General features: G+C 43.0%; 1 protein-coding gene across 1 annotated transcript in view; it reads right to left on the bottom strand.

The window, feature by feature from the left end:
- The window catches only part of GALNS (galactosamine (N-acetyl)-6-sulfatase), a 38,872-nt gene that overhangs the window by 15,262 nt on the left and 2,068 nt on the right, over window positions 1–21,542 (bottom strand). Inside the window, exons 2-10 of the mRNA XM_070761810.1 lie at window positions 20,802–20,925; window positions 19,716–19,790; window positions 18,358–18,460; window positions 16,531–16,674; window positions 15,398–15,464; window positions 15,181–15,308; window positions 6,052–6,191; window positions 4,984–5,087; window positions 1,447–1,583 (exon numbers count right to left, since the gene is read on the bottom strand). Coding sequence (XP_070617911.1) covers window positions 1,447–1,583; window positions 4,984–5,087; window positions 6,052–6,191; window positions 15,181–15,308; window positions 15,398–15,464; window positions 16,531–16,674; window positions 18,358–18,460; window positions 19,716–19,790; window positions 20,802–20,925 — 1,022 coding nt within the window. The remainder of the gene's footprint in view (window positions 1–1,446; window positions 1,584–4,983; window positions 5,088–6,051; window positions 6,192–15,180; window positions 15,309–15,397; window positions 15,465–16,530; window positions 16,675–18,357; window positions 18,461–19,715; window positions 19,791–20,801; window positions 20,926–21,542) is intronic.

Below are 21,542 nucleotides of genomic sequence, written 5' to 3'. Positions count from 1 at the left end.
AGAAAAAGGCCACAGGCCCATAAGCAGAGAAATTTTGGTGAAAATCAAGGACACTGAAGTAGAAGTATCACCTATTAAATCTACACGTTTAATGCAGGAATGAAAAAACCGTGCAGTCCTCCAGGGTTACTAAACTCCAACCACGACATGGAAGGTGGAAACAGCCTGATTCAACAGCAAACCTATTGTACCTGGTCCACACCTCTACAGTAATTAGAACAGCAGCGTAACACTAATTCAATTCAATTCAATTTATTAGATTTGTATGCCGCCCCTCTCAGAAGACTCGGGGCGGCTCACAACAATGGTAAAAACAATATTATAGTGGCACAAATCTAATATTAAAAAATAATTAAAACCCTTCCATTGAGGACCTGTATACTGCACGAGTCAAAAAGAGGGCGGGTAAAATATTTACTGACCCCTCACATCCTGGACACAAATTGTTTCAACTCCTACCCTCAAAACGTCGCTACAGAGCACTGCACACCAAGACAACTAGACACAAGAACAGTTTTTTTCCGAATGCCATCACTCTACTAAACAAATAATTCCCTCAACACTGTCAGACTTTCTACTAAATCTGCACTTCTATTCTACTAGTTTTTCTCATAATTCCTATCACCCGTTTCCTCCCATGTTGACTGTATGACTGTAACTTGTTGCGTATATCCTAAGATTTTTATTAATATTGCTTCTTCATTGCTTATTTGACCCCTATGACAATCATTAAGTGTTGTACCACATGATTCTTGACAAATGTATATTTTATTTTATGTACGTTGAGAGCATATGCACCAAGACAAATTCCTTGTGTGTCCAATCACACTTGGCCAATAAAAATTCTATTCTATTCTATTCTATTGTATTAAAACCAGACAACACATACATACCAAACATAAAGTATAAGGAGCCTGGGGGAAAGATGTCTCAAATCCCCCATGCCTGGCGGTATAGGTGGGTCTTGAGTAGTTTATGGAAGACAAGGAGGGTGGGAGCAGTTCTAATCTCCGGGAGGAGTTGGTTCCAGAGGGCCGGGGCCGCCACAGAGAAGGCTCTTCCCCTGGGGCCCGCCAGACGACATTGTTTAGTCGATGGGACCCGGAGAAGGGCAACTCTGTGGGACCTTATCGGTTGCTGGGATTCGTGCGGTAGCAGACAGTTCTGGAGGTACTCTGGTCCAATGCCAGAGTACTAAGCTACACAGACTGACAAGGCAGCCACCAGTGTTATGTTTCAAGCTCCGGACACAACATCCGCAAAATCTTTCGGAAGCAGGGGCTTCATCCTCACCAACAAATGACAGGAGAGACCCTGCTATAAGAAGAGGCTCCAAACAGAGCCACCTGTTTCTGCTGTGCCTCAATAAGGCTGAGGGCGAGGAGGGGGGGCTGGCAGAAAGCTGCAAGACGGTGGTGTGTGTGTGTGTGTGTGCCCATATCTCACCTGTCAATGAGTTTGCCTTGCAGGAGGACAGGCAGGAGGTCAATACCGTCAATCTGCCTGTCACCGGGAGGCTGCAGTCCTGCCAGGGAGAGGCAAGTGGTGAAGAGATCCATCACGTTGGCCAGCTGGAAACTCACCTGCAAGCCACAAGACGAGAGCACGTGTGGGAACTCACCTGCTTCAGTGAAAGATGCAAGGATGAAAAAGTTGTCTCTGGAGGGGGCACGGCCAATGGACGTGGTGCATACCGAATACGTGGTGTGTTTGTGATCTAAATCTGAATGAATAATTTTTTAAGGTTTCAAGCTTTTTAGTGGTTTTAGATTAGTTATTTATATTAATTGGATTTCAGATGTTTTATTGTATATTGTCTTTTTATATGTTCGTGAGCCACCCCGAGTCTGCAGAGAGGGGCGGTATACAAGTCTGATAGATAGGTAGGTAGGTAGGTAGATGATAGGTAGGTAGGTAGGTAGGTAGATAGATGATAGATAGATGATAAGTAGGTAGGTAGGTAGGTAGGTAGAGGTAGAGGTAGAGATAGAGAGATAGATAGATAGATGATAGATAGATAGATGATAGATAGGTAGGAAGGTAGGTATGTAGGTAGATAGATGATAGATAGATATAGATGGATGGATGGATAGATAGATGATGGATAGATAGATGATAGATAGATAGATAGATAGATAGATAGTTAGATGATAGGTAGGTAGGTAGGTAGGTAGAGAGAGAGAGAGATAGATAGATAGATAGATAGATAGATAGATGATAGATAGATGATAGATAGGTAGGTAGATAGATAGATAGATAGATAGATAGATAGATAGAGAGAGAGAGAGAGAGAGAGAGATGATAGATAGATAGATGATAGATAGGTAGGTAGGTAGATAGGTAGGTAGATAGATAGAGAGAGATAGAGAGATAGAGAGATAGATGATAGATAGATGATAGGTAGGTAGGTAGGTAGGTAGGTAGGTAGATAGAGAGAGAGAGAGAGAGAGAGATAGATAGATAGATAGATAGATAGATAGATAGATAGATAGATAGATAGATAGATAGATGATAGATAGATAAATGTCCCAGTGCTATGGGTGTCTCCCGTGCTCCGCGGGGAACCTCCAAACCCCTAAATCCCAGCTGTTTGGAGACTTGGAACCGGATTGAAACCAGGTCCAATACGCCCTGGAGGTGGGCTGAAGAAGAGAGGCACCAGTTGGTGGTTGGGGTGTGTGTGTGTGTTGAAGAATTCTGTTCTGGACGACTGAAGGATTTTAGAGATGCGGAAAAAACAGAAGTTCAGCTCCACCTACAAATTTTAGGGCTGAGACTCTGGGATGCAGCTACAGAGGAAACCCCGACCAGCAGCAACATTTCCCCACACCAGAAATGGATGGTCAGATTCCTGTGAGTGGGATGTTTGGTAAATTCCAAGGATCTTTTTATTCTTGCCTTGTATAAAGATTTCCACCAGTCCACGATAGGTGTATGACAATTACACTAATATCAAAGAAATGGTGGAACAGAATCATTTTAAAATAGAGCGCTATCTTAACAAAATGAAATTCAGCGGTTGGACTAGAAGATCTCAAAGGTCCCTTCCAACTCTGCTGTTCTATTTTATCCTAAAGGGAGGGACAGAATGACAGAAACTAAAATATTTATTTATTTTAGATGATTAAATTAAATTGTTAAAATTGTCCCACAGAATGTTGGCCAGGAATAACAAGTTGGCTATGTCTTCTTTTTTTTTTTTTTAAAAATTAAAATTAATTTTTAACAATTTTATATTACACACAACATATAACAGTGCATAGTGAAATGTGCCCACCACCCAGACACACACACATTCCCTACCACCAAATCGGGGGTGTTTATTATATAACCCACTGTAAGCCAAGAGCAATATATCTGTTTACATATTATATATAGAGTGATTCCAATTTATTTCTTGTAGCTTGGTCTCGGATTCTGCTCGTCATATATCATCTTACCTTGTTCCACCATCCCATCAGTTGTCCCAACTTATGTTTCATTATCCGAATTTATCCTTTTATCCATAATTTCAAATTGAATATGGTCTACCATGTACTTATACCAGTTTTGCATTGTCCATTTTGTCGCATCCTTCCAACCCAAAACTATTACTGCCTGAGCGCTTTCTATTGCTGCTTTTTTTATTTCTCTAAATTCTCCCATCGTTGGCTGTCAAGTTTTCCCATTCCACCCAGGGCCGCCAGCACCTGCCTCACTCTTCCTCCCTATTATTCCACCGAGCCTGGAGAAGATGGGTCATTTTCAACAGCCAATTCTGTCCCTAGTCTCTTCTCACCCTGGTCCCTGCAAGGAGGACAGAAAACGTCTTAAAAGGCACTAAATGCCAATGTTACAGCTACTTGGAGTTATCTGCAGCACCATATTGAAGAGATAATATCTGCGGCAGGGGAGGAAACAGGAGGAGGTTGCTGGGGGGGTGGGGGGGTTGCCCTCTCTTATTTTCAGAAGGTGAATGTAGCACTTTCTTCTGTGGACAATCTGTCCCCATCTCTGCCGTTCCCCTAACAAAATGGGGAAGAGGAGGCAAAGAACCTTTTGAAGAGTCGTTGCTTGGCGAAAAATAAATAATGAAGGCCAGGGGAGCTCGATCAGATATTTTCCATATCAGCAGACAACAGCCCGTATTATCGTGCGTGGGAAGAGGGGTCTTCTATATATATATATATATTTTATAAACTCTCAGCAGATACGGAGCATCTTTAAGAAAATGAAATCCTTTCTGCCACGGGCCACATCCAGAGAAGAACTAGCCGGCTCCGGCCTTATCAGCGCTTTCAAGCCCTAACTCTGAATCAAAGGCGACAATTAATAAAGTTGCCCCCACCAGGAATGGAGAGGGGGAAAGCTAAATATTTGAAACTGGGTGAACAAATGTCAGGGTGTTTTTAAATAAAACCCTTTTGCATTTATCACAGCGAGCAGACCTGATATCCCTGTCTAATTCAATTTCAATTTGTGCCTTGTGGGAGATAGTGAAGAAAAGGTTGCAGTGCCGTCTTTGGCTTGATGGGCTCTTTTCTCCTCCAGGGAGTAGAACTGGGGCGGGGGGGGGGGAAGGAGAAGGAAGGGGGGGTTGACTGGGACAGGAAAAGGACTGAAAGGAGCACAGAACTACAAAGCCCTGCAGTTGGATCAGGCAGCAGGTGAACTGGGCCAGAAAATTCAGTTGGCAGGCAGCCCTTGAGGTATACCACCCTAATGGAGCTCATGACTATAATCTGCAAATGGACTGACCTGATTTTACTAGCTCTATTAGTGGTTAAGCAACTCCGGGGTTCACCTGCCAAAAATGGAAAGTGACAGAACATGAAAAGAATTCAAAACCACCTATTTTCTACAACCCAGCAGTGAATGCTGTTATTATACCTCTACAGATGGGAAGATGTATGTAGATGGGGAGGTTTCCATATATATATAAAGCAAAACTACTGTTAAATCCTACAGAGGAGATCCCGCCCCGTCCCCACCCTAGATTCCCACCTGTCCCGCAGGTATGTGTCCTGGCCACCAGGCGATGGCTGGTTCTCTCATGCCACCTTCAAAAGTTGTTTCCTTGCCACAGAGGAAAGGGCCATTGCTGCCTCCTGCATAAAAGAGAAAATAATTCCAAATCATTTCTGGACAGAGAAAGGTAGAATTTGAATTGAGGCTAATGGGCTAATAGGTCCATGAGTCTTTGGAGAGGGGTGGCATACAAATCTAATAAATGAATGAATGAATGAATGAATGAATGAATGAATGAATGAATAAAATAAGTCGTTCAAAAAGACTGAAAATGTGACACGACACTCCCTCCCCAATACAGTGGTACCTCTACCTAAGAACGTCTCTACTTAAGAACTTTTCTAGATAAGAACCGGGTGTTCAAGATTTTTTTTGCCTCTTCTTAAGAACCATTTTCTACTTAAGAACCTGAGCCTGGAAAAATTTCCCAGGAAATTTGAGAGTGGCACGAAGGCCCGGCCAGTTTCCTGCCATTCTCCCTTTAATCCTGGCCATCTCGGGCTTTTCTGGGCTGCCAGAGGAGGCTTTCGGTGGCACTTAAGGAGGCTTTGGCAGCCCAGAGTGAACGGAGCACTTTCCTTTCTTTGGGAGCTGCCTCAGAGTCCCTCTTTTTTTTTTTAAGTCTTAAAGTTTGGGATTTTTTTGATTCCCCTCCCCTCCCCTTCTTCCTTCAGCAGCAACTCTCCTCCTCCTCTTCCTCCTCCTCCTCCCACCCAAATTCCGAGCTTTTATTTCTTTCCTAATGGGTTTGCAGGCATTATTTGCTTTTACAGTACATTGATTCCTATGGGAAAAATTGCTTCTACTTAAGAACGTTTCTACTTAAGAACCTGGTCACGGAATAAATTAGGTTCTTAAGTAGAGGGACCACTGTATACTTATTTTATTTAGTTATTTATTTGTTAGTTAGTTAGTTAGATTTCTAAGCTGCCCAACTTTTTCTGGACTCTGGGTGGCGATGTAGGCCAATATCTTTGGAAGAAAGCAAACCACCTTCTAATATTCTGTCCCAACCCCACCAAGGTCCACCCTGAGAAAACTGACCTTGTTTGGGGGCTGAAATGAGGGCGGCCCCATTGTCAGAAGTAAAAAACACAAAGGTATTGTTGCTGATGCCCAGATTTTGAAGATGTCTAAGAATTTTCCCAACGCTAAAGTCAATTTCCCGCACAGCATCGCCATACCTGAGAGACAGGGAGAAGAAATAACAAAGCAGTCGAGGTGGACATGGAGGTATCTGAGGATACTCAATGTGTAAACTGTACATTTGTGTGTACAGACAAGCATGTGTATGGGGCACAGCATTTGCAAGTCTCTTATATACAGCAGTACCATTTACGAGTGAATGTCCCACAGTCAACTGTTCTCAGACAATACAAAAATAACACATTATAAAAACAACTATGTTTCCCAAAGGTCCAAATAATTAAAAAAATGAAGGCCCTGCCTGTAATAATATTCCTTGGACAAAAGAAATGTTAATACAAATAGTTTCTAATTGTGTTTGTATTTATGTAAACTATACTTATATAGAATGCTCACTCTAACTAGCCATGCAGGTAAAAGAGGTATAAGCATTATTTCTGTGAAAGGAAGAAATGAGACTTTAGGGGGCTTCCAGAGCTGGTTATTGCTGGCAGCCTTGTCTGCAGTTTTTGTCCCTTGATAAAAGCTGGCACTTGCTCCTTCTCCAAGCCACAGAGATTCTATGCCTCAGCAAAGAAGATTACATGGACATGTAGAGTCTGAAGCAAGGAAGATTTTACTGGGTTTATCAGATCATGAGACCCGTCTTCTGCCGCATGAATCCCAGCGGCCGATAAGGTCCCACAGAGTTGGCCTTCTCCGGATCCCGTCGACTAAACAATGTCGTTTGGTAGCCCCAGAGGAAGAGCCTTCTCTGTGGTGGTCCCGGCCCTCTGGAATCAACTCCCCCCGGAGATTAGAACCGCCCCCACCATCCTTGCCTTTCGTAAATTACTGAAGACCCACCTACATCACCAGGCATGGGGTAATTGAGGTATCCCCAGGGTAATAGAGTTTATGTATGCTATGACTGAGTTGTATGGTTTTAATGATATGGGTTTTTAGATGTTTTTAAGTATTGGATTTGTCACGTTGTTTATCACTGTTGTGAGCCGCTCTGAGTCGTCGGAGAGGGGCGGCATACAAATCTAATAAATTATTATTATTATTATTATTATTATTATTATTGTTGTTGTTGTTGTTGTTGTTGTTATTATTTATGCAGCATCAGAGGAATTATGAAGTCAACAAGGAAAAAGAACACATGGATGTAACATATCATCATTTACAGGAAGATGCTGTGCTTCCAGATGTTGTTGGATGACAACTTCTAGCAGACCATGCCAGCATATCCAGTGGCAAGGAGTACTGAAAGCTACAAGGGTGCAATATCCAAAAGATCAGAGTTTTCTCCATTGCAACTTTATTGTAACATACGACACAGAAAGCAGCCAATTTTATCAGTCAATAACTGCGTACACCCAACACAAAGAATCAGTCACCCATTTCTAACTCAGGGTGCTCTGTGAATATAGGACATACAGTATTGATAATTTATAGTTGATTGTCATTCAAAGACATAAAATAATTTCATAAACCACATTTAAACCATAAATAAATGAACAGAACCAAGACAACCAATTATTATTTTGCACTTTTGGACAAGCACCCCCTCAATATTTTATTGGGGGGAGGGAAGTATTCCTGTAATAGATAAAGAAGGAAACTTTTTCAAATTTGGGTCAATTTCTTTCACTTTGGTTGGGGCTTAGACATCATGTATCAAAAACACAATGTATAACATTTAAGCATAATTCTTAGAAAGCAAAGCAAAGCAGCCCAGGAATTTTTTCTTCAACACAAACTGGGAAAAAAATAACAAATTCATTACTTGCCCAAAAAGAAACTCAAGAGATTGGTAAGATTGTAACATGGTGGGGGGGGGGGGGGCACAAATAAAACACAAAAACACAGAAAAAAAGTTGCTTCAATTTCCGATGGGGAGGGGGCCAACAACTAGAGGGCCGATCTATGTATTGCAAGTGAGACCATCCCCATCGACCCCCACCCTCTGCAAAGCTGGCTCATGGGATCTATAGTCCACGCATCTCCTGTTTTAAGTTCTGGCTCTGTGTTGCAAGAAGGGAGGATCCCCATCAACGCGACCCCCTCAGAGGTGGCTGATGAGACTTGTAATCCAAAGCACCCCCAGGATAAGCCCAAGTCTCCCTCTGATCTATCCAGTCCTCAAAGCCCCCTGCAAAGATACGGGGCATTTAAAAACTGGGTCCGCGCTCTCGTGCAAAAGGGGAGAAGTCACTGCCTGGGGAATTGGGCCTTGTAGTACAAGTCCAGAGGGCCCCGCCCTCACCTGCCCGGCCGCGACACACCTGCCCGGGACGAGCCGCGCTTCTCGGGGGCCTTTCTCCACACCCACCTCGGCCGCGATTGGCTGCTTCGGAAATCTTTTCCCTCTGATTGGCTGAGCGCCTCCGAGAGGCGGGGGCAGTTTAAAAAAGTGGGCGGGCTGAGGGGGAAAAAAGCGAAGCGGCTCCGTGGCCTCTGCTTCCCCCGAAGAGACGATGGGGGCAAAACCACCCTCTTCCCCCGACTGCCGCCTCCGCAGCCCAAGGCTTCGTGGCCACGGCCCGAGCCGTGACGGCCTCTGGGGTCGGGAGGTAGTTCTGGCTGAGACCCCAAGTGGCATTGCCTATTCTCCGCCTGTGGTAATTTTCACCACGGTGTATATTTCAAGGAGTAAAAAGCCAGTGGTAGTGGCTTAATGTCCCCACGGTGTCTTACACTACAGCTCACCTATGGCAAGTTACCTCAGTCCCACCAGAGTGCTTTCCCTCAGGAAATAAGGCCCTGAATAGTTTTAGGCAAGGAGTAAAATATGGGTAGGATTTGAGGGAATCTCAGCCATGTCCTGTTAAAGGGAACCAAACCACCTCGGGTGAGAGTTAAAATTAGCTTTCAAGGTAAAAATTGCCTCTGAGCTGAGCTTGCTCTTGGGGAGAACATGAATTCTTGGGACCCAAGGTAATTTTAGCCAAGGGTCAGGTTCTTAAACAAAAGATGCAGAGCAACACAAAAGCAAAAATTAACTAAAATCATAGTTCCCTCTAAGCTGAGCAGTTAAAAATCATCATCAACTCAGAGTTTTCCAAACCTGCCCAGAAGCCGAGAGGGAAAGAGTGAGAGGGAAGGAGAGAGAGAGAAACAGATAGAAAAAAAGAGAGGAAGGAAAAGAGAAAGAAAAAGAATGGGAGTAAGGAAGAGAGAAAGAAAATCAAAATCTAGTTTGAAACTAGCTCAACTATTTAAGTGGCATTTGATATTGATAGAGTTGCCCTATTATGAGCTCACTGTTATAGACACACAGTACAGTATTTTTATTTTGAAATTCTCTGAGGCAAAACAGGGTGGGTTTTTTATTTGTTTGTTTGTTTGTTTATTTATTTATTTATTTATGGTGGAAGGTCTTAAGCATAAAACGTATCAGGAAACGACTTAATGAACTCAATCTGTATAGTCTGGAGGACAGAAGGAAAAGGGGGGACATGATTGAAACACTGAAATATATTAAAGGGTTAAATAAGGTCCAGGAGGGAAGTGTTTTTAATAGGAAAGTGAACACAAGAACAAGGGACCACAATCTGAAGTTAGTTGGGGGGAAGATCAAAAGCAACATGAGAAAATATTATTTTACTGAAAGAGTAGTAGATGCTTGGAAGAAACTTCCAGCAGACGTGGTAGATAAATCCACAGTAACTGAATTGAAACATGCCAGGGATAAACATAGATCCATCCTAAGATAAAATACAGGAAATAGTATAAGGGCAGACTAGATGGACCATGAGGTCTTTTTTCTGCCGTCAGTCTTCTATGTTTCTATGTTTATATATATTTATTTATTTAATATTTTTGTGCCGCCCAGTCTCGAAGGGACTGCCGCTCAGACACTATACTTTTCCGCCCATCCCCCCAAAAAATTAGAGGGAACACCGACTAAAATTATTTCGGGATGAGGAGCTGATCTTGCTCTCAAGAATAAAATCAGTTCTTAGGATGTGAGGGAATTCCAGGCAAGGCTCAAGTTCTTAGGAGTAAAATATTGGTGAAATCTGAGGCAATCTCAACTGTGTCCTATTAGAAGGACCAAATCACCACAGGTGAGTAAATTAAAATTAGGAGTAAAGTTTATTTGGGGGCCCAGGTAATCTTAGCCACGTGGATGCAGGCAAAAAGAACTGCAAGTAAGTAAAAATGAAAGTAAACTAAAATTGCTTCAAGTCCAGGAGTAGATTTTGTTCTCAGAAATAGTCGATTTTTGGGACCTGAGGTTATTTATTTATTGTATTATATTTAAGTGCCGCTCATTCCAAAGCAGACCCAGAGTGGCTAACAAGTGGGATAAATACAATAGTATTAAAATACAATCAAAATTGCATAATAAAATCAGTAATATAATAACAATAAAATAATGTCCTAAAAAGAACCTTGCACACACAGCAGTCAATCCTAATTCCAGTCCTGCCAGAAAAGCCAGGTAGGGATGCAGTTGATTCCATAGGAATGGAGCCACCACAGAGAAGGCTCTTCCCCAAAGTCCTGCCAACTGGCATTGCTTGGCAGCCGGGACCGGGAGATGGCCAATTCCTTTAGGTCCTTACTAGCTGCGGCAAGGCACTCCTGTAAAGTAGTCTGGCCATGAGCCATTTAGGGCTTTAAATGTGATAACCAACACCTTGAATTGGGTTGGGAGACCAACTAGCAACCAATTCTAGCCAAGGCTCAAGTTCTTAAAGTAAAATATTGGCTGAGGTAATCATAGCCATGTCCTGTTATAAAAGAACCAAACTATCACAGCAAGTCAGATTTAAAAACAGTTTTAAAGGTAAAATTGCTTCAGGAACTGACTTTGCTCTTGGAAAAAAAGTGAATTCTTGGGGCCTGAGGTAATTTTAGTCAAGGTTCAAGTTAAAACAAATTCCTTGTGTAGACCAATAAAGCTTATTCTATTCCGCTATTCTACTCTACACACTATTGCAAGGCTTTAAAGGCAAAAATTACCAGTAACTAAAATTGCTTCAGGTCCAGGAGCTGGCTGACTTTCTTTCAGGAAGGTAAATTTTAGGGCTGCCTTGCTGTGCCTGGAGGGTAAGAGAAACTCCTGGGGATGGAGACCATATCGTTGGGAACCTGTGGTCTGTTGAAGTATTCTCAAGGGCATGGCATTCCAATCCATTGTATATCTCGAAACAATACCCAATGAAAATAGACTAACAATCCTGGGTGTAGAAAGCTTAGAACTACGGCGCCTAAAACACGATTTAAGTATTGCCCACAAGATCATATGCGGCAACGTCCTACCGGTTAACGACTACTTCAGCTTCAACCACAACAACACAAGAGCACGCAACAGATTCAAACTTAATATTAACTGCTCCAAACTTGACTGTAAAAAATATGACTTTAACAATCGAGTTGTCGAAGCATGAAACTCATTACCGGACTCAATAGTGTCATCCCCAAACCCCCAACACTTTACCCTTAGATTATCCACGGTTGACATCTCCAGATTCCTAAGAGGTCAGTAAAGGGCGTATATAAGTGCACTAGTGTGCCTTTCGTCCCCTGTCCAATTGTCTTTCCTTTATCTCATATATCATATATATTTTCTTCCTTTCATATATTTTCTCTATTTTACATATTAGCTTTATATATATTACTTCATGTCTACTCTCTTCCATATGTATTGTGTATTGGACAAAAGAATAAATAAATAAATAAATAAATAAAATCTTGTTTCTTCCATTCATAGGATAACTAACATAAAAGCCCCTTTCTAAAATTGCTGAATTGATTTTCTAGTCTCTAAACATCAGGTAGACATTTGGTGATTTTGATTTTTTTTTTAATTTCAAAGGCATTATGCAATATGAGTCAAGACTGAAGACGTCAAAGGTAAGTCATTGGTTTCATTAACTACCCAGCACTGCATTTAGCCAAGAAGCCTGGCAGTGCTGTTGTCAATATGGTTTTATTGCTGCAAAAACCTTTGGGACTTGCTAAATCTCACCTTAAGGCATATTTTACGGAAGTATTGTAAAAGAAACAAAAGAAAAACAAAGTAATGACGGTTAAAAACAATGGCCAAAAATGTGACAAATGTATCTCGAGCATATAAACAATTTCTGGTGTGAGATAATTTTGGTCATTGGCTGTGAGAACCAGAGAGGGCTGCACAATCAATACGTATCAATACGTATCCATATCCATATGGCGTGGAATGGGAGGTTGTTCAATCCCTGAGGTTCCACTCTGTGATGCTCAATCTGAATGAGCCCGGGAGTCGGACTGCTGCTTGTCTCATTCAATTCTGGGAGACTCACCCCGGACAGCCTCTCTGGGGCTCCACTGGGTGACCCTTTCAGTCCCTGAGTGACCACTGGGGGCGAATCGCCTTGGAGGAGTTGAGCGCTCAGCTGCAAGCCTCCGGTCCCTGAGGACCCCCTCAGTACTCCGACTGGAAGGGAATCCTTTTGGATCACCTTCCCACTACTTTCACTTCCTTAGAAGAATGCCAACACCTGCCAGACTCCTTAGAACTAAAAGTAAACCTATTTGTGCACTGTAATATGACGCCCTATAAAAATAAAGACTGGCTCACAGTTGAAATGTCTGCAATTGGTGGTTTTCTTGCAAATGTTTCATTAGGGCAGGGGTAGGCAAAGCTGGCTCTTCCATGACTTGGGGACTTCAACTCCCAGAATTCCTGAGCCAATTTGGCTAGCTCAGGAATTCTGGGAGTTGAAGTCCACATGTCATAGAAGAGCCAGCTTTGCCTACCCCTGAAACTCATAAGTGGTATGATAGAAAGTGGTTTGCTCTCAATAAGTTCTAGTTGCTTGTTTTAGTGGTGATGGAAGTGGTCTTGGAGGTTCTTTCCTTGAGCAATTTTGTTGTTGTTGCTTGGCACTTCATTGATTTATTATTCACTTCTTGACTGTTGGTTCGATCTTAGTCTTGGAGTTTATGCTCATATAGGTGTGTCGATTGTTGATAAGTGTGTGTTTTGATCCTGTTGATTTCTTTGGGGCTTCTTCGTTGTTGTGCATAGATATTGGTATTGTTTATGTCTAAGTCGATTGATGGGCGATTTATCAAAGTTGCCTGGCTTTTGGAAACATCTTAGCCTTCTTGGGCTTGGACAGGTCTATGATGGTGACAGTTTCCAAATTGAAACCCGTCAGGTTTGTCAATATGCTGTGAAACCAAAAAGTTATCTTGTATTCTCATTGCTAGTTGTACTATGATTGATCATAGATTTTTATTATTATTATTATTATTATTATTATTATTAATAATAATAATAATAATAATAATAATAATAATAATAAGATTTGTATACCTTTCTAACCAGCTTAATTATAGGGGCAATGGTTTTAGAACCAGAAAGAAAACCTCAAAATCCCTTTTTAATGCTAGATGTGGCTGTTGATGGACATTAGATTTACAGTCTTCTTGCCTGGCATAATTTGGGCCATGGTGTACCAGAAATAAGACTTCAATGGCCCCTTTTAATGCTAGGTGTGGCTGTTGATTCCTTTCAGTCATGGTGATGATTATTCAGGGAGAAACTAATAACTAATACAGCAGCTTCTTGTTACAGTAAGTAGCTTAGTGGGCTAGTTTGGGAAAGACCTGGGTGATTATTTTTCCTCCAGTTTAAGCAAGAAAGTAAATAATTACATACAGCCTGTTACCATTTTACAAATGTCAGTGAGTCTCAAGCACATCTGTTATTTTGCAAGTTACATTCAAGAGAAAGGAAGAGTTGAAAAGAGTCTGTCAGGACAAGGAAGTATTTTCAGAGAAGGACTTGCCCTTCAGTATTGACGGGGTTTGTTTCCTCTCTTGATTTTTCCCAAGCTGACATTGTCTTGTCTGGCAGCTCCAAGGCCTGGGGCAATGATGGCTAACCTTTTTGCTCTCACATGCTAAGCGCGGGGGGGGGGGGGATGTGGGGCGGGTCGCATGCATGCCCACACCCATAAATGTATGTATGTATGTATGTATGTATGTATGTGTGTGTGTGTGTGTGTGTTTGTTTGTTTGTTTGTTTGTTTTATTAATTTGTATGCCGCCCCTCTCTGTAGACTTGGGGCGGCTCACAGAAATAGTAGAACACAATGTAAAAAACAAATCTAATATTAAAAATTCTCAAAAAACCCATAATTAAAATACATACACACAACATACCATACACAAATTATATAGGCCTGGGGAAGATATTTCAGTTCCCCCATGCCTGACGGCAGAGGTGGGTCTTAAGAGGTTTACGAAAGGCAAGTAGGGTGGGGGCAATCCTAATCTCTGGGGGGAGCTGGTTCCAGAGGGCTGGGGCTGCCACAGAGAAGGCTCTTCCCCTGTGTCCCGCCAGATGACATTATTTAGTTGACGGGACCCGGAGAAGGCCAACTCTGTGGGACCTAACTGGTCGCTGGGATTCGTGCGGCAAAAGGCGCTCCCGGAATTCAATGTGCCAAACACAAGACCACCCACCTGCACTCCCCTTCCCCCTGTTTATGGCCCATTTTAAACCCTCCCCAGGCTCCTGAGACTTTTCCCAGAGGACAGAAACGCCCCCCCCCCCCAGCCTCTGAGCAAACTCTTTACTTACCATAAAATGGGCCCCCCGTGGAGATTCCTGGGAGGGGCGTGGCCAGCCAAAAATCACCTGCCCAGCACATACATGGATGCTGGAAGGGATCTATGGCAATGGCTCCCATGCCGGCAGATATGGCTCCAGTGTCACCTGTGCCATGCGTGCCATAAATTCACTCTCATGGCCGTAGTGTGTGGAAAAACAACCATAGTGTTATGGTAGAAACTCCTTTGCTCAGAGCCCAAGAGGCAGTGTGCTGAAGTGAGAACTGGCTGTGGAATTCTGTGAGTTGAAGTCCTCACATGTTAAAGTTGCTGAGTTCTAAAACCTCTGATCTGCCTCCAGCCTCTACCATTCTATGAAATACACAGCATGGGAATCTCCACTGAGTCAGATAATAAGGACTGGTGTGGGATTCTCTCTTGGGACAACGGGGAAGGGAAAGGAGAATAGGTTGCTCAAAAGGAACTTACAATCCTCTTTCGCTGGTGCCCAGGAACTCCCTGGAGGCGTACACTGGAGCATGGGTGGCATCAATGGCCCAATAGAGCAGAAATGGCCGGTGGCTGCCTTGCTGGCCGCTTATGAAATCCAGGGCTTCCTGGAAGAGAGAAGCAACTTTCAATGCAGTCACCCAAGCGACAGAGAGGACCTCTGGGTTTGAAACAGGTGTTCTCTGAACAAAATTACCTGTAAATACATCTGAGTTAGGTTTGATTCTCCTGACTTACGGTCAATTTTTATATCTTCATAATACCTACAATAGAAAGGATAACCAGAAAAACATTCCTTGCATTTTGAGGTATATGCAAAAATTAAGGAACACTCTATGGGTTTGCTCTTTCTGATGCAGGCGGATGTTCACAGCAGCAACGATCAGCTCAATAAGTCAAGCTAATTCTGTTCTAACCTTTCCTTCGTTCTGACTCATTTCCTCATTATCTTGCTACTTTATAAAGAGCTCTATGAAAAATTGCGTGTACACTTTCCCATATGAAATGTATGTATGTTTGTGCAAGCCGCCTTCCCTCGTGTGTTTTTGTGGGTGCTTTTCAGTGCAAGTTTTAAAAGTGTGGACCGTAGCTGCATTGGTTAGAACAGATGACCTGTAAATGTATTTAAAAAATGAAGTAAAACCATATGGACAAGACGTAAGTGGGAGGCTGGCCTTTCCCGATTTCTCAATGATTAATGTATAACCCTGAGTCCATACATAAATGACTACATTTAAATGAATGGGTCCAGATTTCTCAATGTGCTTTCGAGGTAATGTTATCTTGTTAAATATATATATATACTTTGCTATCTTTGAAACTTTGACTGTATCTGTATATATTGCCACCAATCTATTTCAAATCCTTCTTCTTGAAGTTTATCTCTTGTTTTAAATTCATTTGTTCATCAAGTTCATCAACTTTTTGAGCAGTTTATTGACCACAAATTCAAAGAAATTAATAGGGAAAGCATATAAATGTATGATTGAACATAAAAATATAGACTTGACTCTTAAAGATAACATGATAACTTGGTGTAAAAATCTTGGCAAAGAGTTTGATCTGGAGACGTGGGAGAAAGTTTGGATAACAAATTGGAAGATGTCAAGGTAATGTTATCATTTCCAGTGCAAGTGTGGTATTTGTATTGTGGCAGAAATTATGGAACATGAGGATTATTTGATCCAGGAAAGCAATATACAACCACTACTCAAGATGAAAAGCAAGAGAACGCATCCAAAGCTGCCCACGATAACAATGCTCAAAACCAGTAGAGCAAAACCAATAAAGGAACGAAGAGAACTGAGTAATATAAAAAAGAAAGATTACCTGCCAATCATTTCTGTATCTCTATAAACAGGAATGTTGGGGGTGGCTTTGTTATCGTAGGGTCCAAAATGGCAATTGGGAGACCCAAACCAGGCATCAAAGCCATGCCTCAAGGGGTGGAACTGGGGTTGGTGGCCCAGGTGCCTAGGAAAGATTATTAGTCAAAGGGGGAAGAAATTGCATCAGAGAGCAGCCAACAGCTGCTACGCTCCAAAAAACAAACAAACAACAAATCACAATTAAGGGAACTGAAGGAAACAACACCCACAGCCAAGCAGCAAGCACAGGAAGACTCCTTTACTTTACATCACTTCTTCAATGGTTCTAGTTCATTCCTCTCACTTCTCAAGCTGTCTTGCTTGGCTCCTTCCTCTCCGTCCTGCCCTGAGCAATGCTACCTATTTATTTTTTAAATTGCTGTGCCCTCTTTCGAAATCAGGATTTCCTAAGGCAATTTATAACCCAAACCATGTTCTGATGCTCAAGCACACAGGAGTAATGTGTTGCTCCTTGCTCTTCTCAGGGAGCTGCTCCACAGCCTCTCGGGTTCTACAACGGAGCAGAGGAACAATGGTGAATAAGGATGGAATAGGAAATAAGCTGCTCACAGTGTGTGGAGAAACTACAACTAGAAAGGGATCACTGGAACCCTTTGCCCGCCAGGCACAAAATTCCCCTCCAGCGGAGAAAAGTGCAGGACGAAACGTAGCCAGGTGATTTTTTTTCCTGGCCTTGCAGAAGACCTGTGTGATTCCCAGGAAATGTGCATTCACTACACATTCTGTCTCTCACCTGAAAATGCCTATTTTTTCTGGAGCCATGTGGCCACTTCGAAGTCAAATAACTGCACATCCTTCATTAGAGCTTTTGTTGCAGTCTGATCTTCCTTTGAGAAGATTAGAGAGGAAAGCAAACTCCCAGGGTTCAAACTATGAGCCCAAGCAACTAAAACTGCCAAGGGAGCTGCAGATCTTTGGCCCTGGGCTGAGTCAGACCAGGCTGGTGATCAGCTGCCTGGAAAGGAAGCATTTCAGGAAACTTCCCCTTTCAGTTAAACCAACACCCCCTGTGCTGCCTGAATCTGTTACCCAACACGCTTGCGGCCTCTCTGGAGAGCACCTGGTTGGGAAACAATCAGGAAACATTAATGAAACAGGTAATAAATAGGAACACGACCACTTCGGTCTTTCTCTCTCTCTCTCTTCTATTTTTATGTGGATCAAAGAACACATTATTCTTTGCAGCTGCTGCAAGCTTCTTTTTAACAACTGTGATTTATGTAGGCGAATCATTTCCTGGATCTTTCTGTTCTTAGCACCTGCGCCAGCACTACAGAGGTGGGTCATCAATTTAAATGATCCAACTCTTTGCTCATTTAAAGATGCTCCCAGGATGCAGCGTAGGAAAGATTGAGGTCAATATTTGCTCACCAGCTCTCAGTTTACCCTCTGCCCATCTAGATTATGGCCCGACTCTTCAAAGGTGCGCTAACATCATCAATCCTTTTTCCTGTGGGAATGGGGCATTTAAGTGGGACCAGAGAGAGGCACTTTCGAGTCTGAGAGGAAGGTTCTACATCTCCTTATTCCAAGGGAGTCGAAACCAGAAGAACTGACAACCCGATACAAGCACTGCAGCATTGTCATTAGTCATGAGAAGAAATGCAAGAAGCACATGGATAGCTCAGAAACCAGTCACAGAATACGGTTATCCAGACAGCTTGCCTAGATTTCTGGAGACTTACAGAGACTGACATAGAACTCCGATCAGTTCCCCTACAAAAAGCACAGAGAAATAAAGTAGCCAGGGGAAGAACAAACACTTTACCATTTGCCAACTATCTTATTGGCATAGCCTGCTTTCTTCAGCAATTCTGGAAGGAGCAGCTCAGAGTCCGGGATGCCCCCAGTTATGTCCTGGGGCGTATAGGCTGCATGAAGACAAGAACACTTTAACTAGATGGACAAGCCACAGGATTTGGATCTATGCGCTGGGCTCTCCCCTGAACAGGACTTTCGAGGATTAGAAGCATCTAAACCAGGCCGTGTCAAACACACCTAGAATAGATTCCAACCACACTCTCTTGGGATCCGTTAAAGATATGCATTCACTTCCCATTCATTCTTTACATCAGGACAAGCAAAAGGCTATACTGGGTTTTTTAAATACAGAGGGTATCATGTCTCACTGAGCAACAGAAACTTTGAACTCAATTGTGGTTGCAAGTCGAGGACTGATTCTATCTTCATGCGGTGCCCCAGCCCTAAAGCAGATCTGGATTCAGTCATCTGCTTCTTTCAGGCCCTAAATCCCTTTGGATCAGGTGGGCTGGAAGATACTTCTACCCGCTCCTCCAAGAGCTATTAAATGCCGGGGCAAGTCATTGGGAGCGACACTGAGAACCTTGGAACTCCCAGCATAGCCATTTAACAGGACTTTTCGACTACCCTAGCTAGCACACCTCGACTAAGCCATCACTAAGGATGGCGACACAAGAGGCCCTTAGCCTCTTTCAGGGGCTGCACACATTCTTCCACGATTCTCTTGCCCACATCGGTCTATGAAAAGCCCCCCCCCCCCCTTCCAGCAAAGAGAGAAACACCCACACTTGTTGCCAGGATGCGGCATGCATCACTCTGGAGCTGTAAAGGCATGCCTCGAGACATATGGTCTCCTCCAGCATCTGCCATTTTGGAACAAACAATTCTAATGCCAGCTAGGTTGGCTCCAATCAGCTCAAGCTGGCATCTCCCCATAGAAATCCTGGAGCAAAGTGCTCATTATGGGCAGCTTAGTGATGCCCTCCAGATGCCCTTGCTGAGTTCAGAGAACATATTTCTGCTAAAGGAATAAATTTCAAGCAGATTGCTAAACTGCAATAACAGGCGTTACTTTAATTCCTCTTTTGTCAAATGTTCCTTAACCCATTCAGAGTAGAAGCAAGAAGCACAGACTTCTAGAATATAAGCTGCACTAAGACTGTTTAGAAACATTTGGAAGACCTCAGTGGAGACCCTCTCCTCCTGGCAGTTTAAATGATCAGCAAAAAACAACAACAAACTTTTAGGTTGCCTGTTTGCCCTCTCTCTTTGTGGGTTAGCCAAATGCACCCTGTAAGTCTCCCTTAACATGAAACTCCGGAGCCAGATCTTGCCCTTGGCTTTGCTTGCAGGAAGAGGACCTACCGTTTCTGGCATGGGCATTGGTGGTATAGAAGCCATTCCTTATAGGGAGGCGGCCTGTCAGGAGTGCAGCTCTGGCTGAAGAGAAAAGGAAAACATGGAGATGACAGCAGATCCACCAAGCCTGACTTACTTTCAAGCACCCAATGATGACTACAGTTTTGCTGTTTCAGCATCACTACAGGGAATCCTGGATTTACGGCCACAATTGGGCCTGGTTTTAAGTCACACTGCTCATTAAATGGGTTACCGTGTGACCACACCCAAGTTTTACCTTCTTTGTAGGATTAGTTAAGCAAATGCCACAGCTGTTAAGAAAAATCATTGCAGATGGATTTGCCAAGCGTCCCAAATGCAAATCACATGGGGCAGAGAGGCAGCTGTCAGAACTTTGAAACTGGATGGTAAATAACTTTTCGGAGAGGTCCATCAGAACACGGAATGGTCGTCCCTGTCATTGTATTCTTTTTTCTTTTATTCTTGTTCTCGGTTTTTGTTTGACAAATTCAAACAAACAAATAAAATTGCCACAATTCCCATGTGTAGAACTTTGTCCTAACTGCTCCCCTACAGCGCCAGGCTGATTTGAGGGGCGTCTGGATGAACTGGGTTATCACAGGAACTGAATTATTGTGGAGAACAGAACATTTTCTCGGGCACTTTCCAGATCCACTAATGGGAGCATTTAATCTGCAACGCAAAAGACCTGTGGCTGTACAGTAGTTTTGGGTAACGCTACATCTTAGCACAGCACTAAACAATTAAACCACAATGAGTATAGTTCCAGTAAAGGAGAATGTCTATAGCTCAGGGTTGAAACAAGGGGTCCTTGGTGCTCTCTGAGCTTGCTTGTTTTCTTACGGGTGTTTCATCACCCAAACTAGCTAATATCATCAGTGTTACCCTGCTAAGCAGTGGTGATGTTACCTAGTTTGTGAAATGAAAACAAGCAAGCTCAGAGAGTGTCGTCCCCCCCCCAGGGTATAGTTCTGCCTACCTTGAAGGAATGGTGCAGCTAAGCCTTGGATCACGCCCAACCTTCTACCCACAGGCCCATGGCATTTCCTTCAGATCCTCAAGTCTACTTACATGGTGAACAGAGAGGGTTGGCAGCGTAGAAGCTTGGGAAAAGCATCCCTTCTGCAGCCATCCGGTCTAAGTTAGGGGTTTCTTTGGAAGGATTTCCAAGCACACCTAGGTCACCCCAACCCATCTGGGAAAACACCAGCAGGCAAGAAAAATGAAAGCTTTTAGAGCGGGAAAGTTAGCTTTTAATCTTTATATTTTTCTCATTCAGGTATTGAGAAGCATCGCTAGAGTGTCCAAAATGGCAATGCCGACTTAAGTGGGGACCAGCTCTTTCCACAAGGGTCATGCAAAAGGGGAGGAAGTTTCCCACTTTGCAGAGCCCCACATTAACTGAGCCTCACGCAGATCATCAATGAAGCATGGATACCGTCTGTTTTCTTTGGAACAAGCAACCAAACTAAGAATGTGACAGCACCAATGCTGACATCCCTCTGGGGGAGCATTTATATCCCAAACCTTTGGTCTCCATCCACAGTCACCAAGGGGCCCAGAACATTTCAAACTAGGATAATATTCCTGCTATTTTTTTGTTACAGTAGAGCGGCTGCTTTTGATCACAGTTTGGTTTTAAGGCAAAAGTGTGAAAGGCTATTAACGTACTGGTGAGTGACCCTCACAACAACTCAAGGCCAGTAATTCTGCAAGCAAATTATGTACTCCATGTTGGCATAAATCATTCTGTGGTGGTTGTGTGAATTGTCCATTCAGCATTACGAAATTAAAGGAAAATCCAGGGAAACG

This window comes from Erythrolamprus reginae, chromosome 9 (genome assembly GCF_031021105.1).
Source record: "Erythrolamprus reginae isolate rEryReg1 chromosome 9, rEryReg1.hap1, whole genome shotgun sequence".
Lineage (NCBI taxonomy): Eukaryota > Metazoa > Chordata > Lepidosauria > Squamata > Dipsadidae > Erythrolamprus > Erythrolamprus reginae.
The sequence above is the reverse complement of the archived record's forward strand: the minus strand, read 5'-3'. Positions and strand labels throughout refer to the sequence as shown.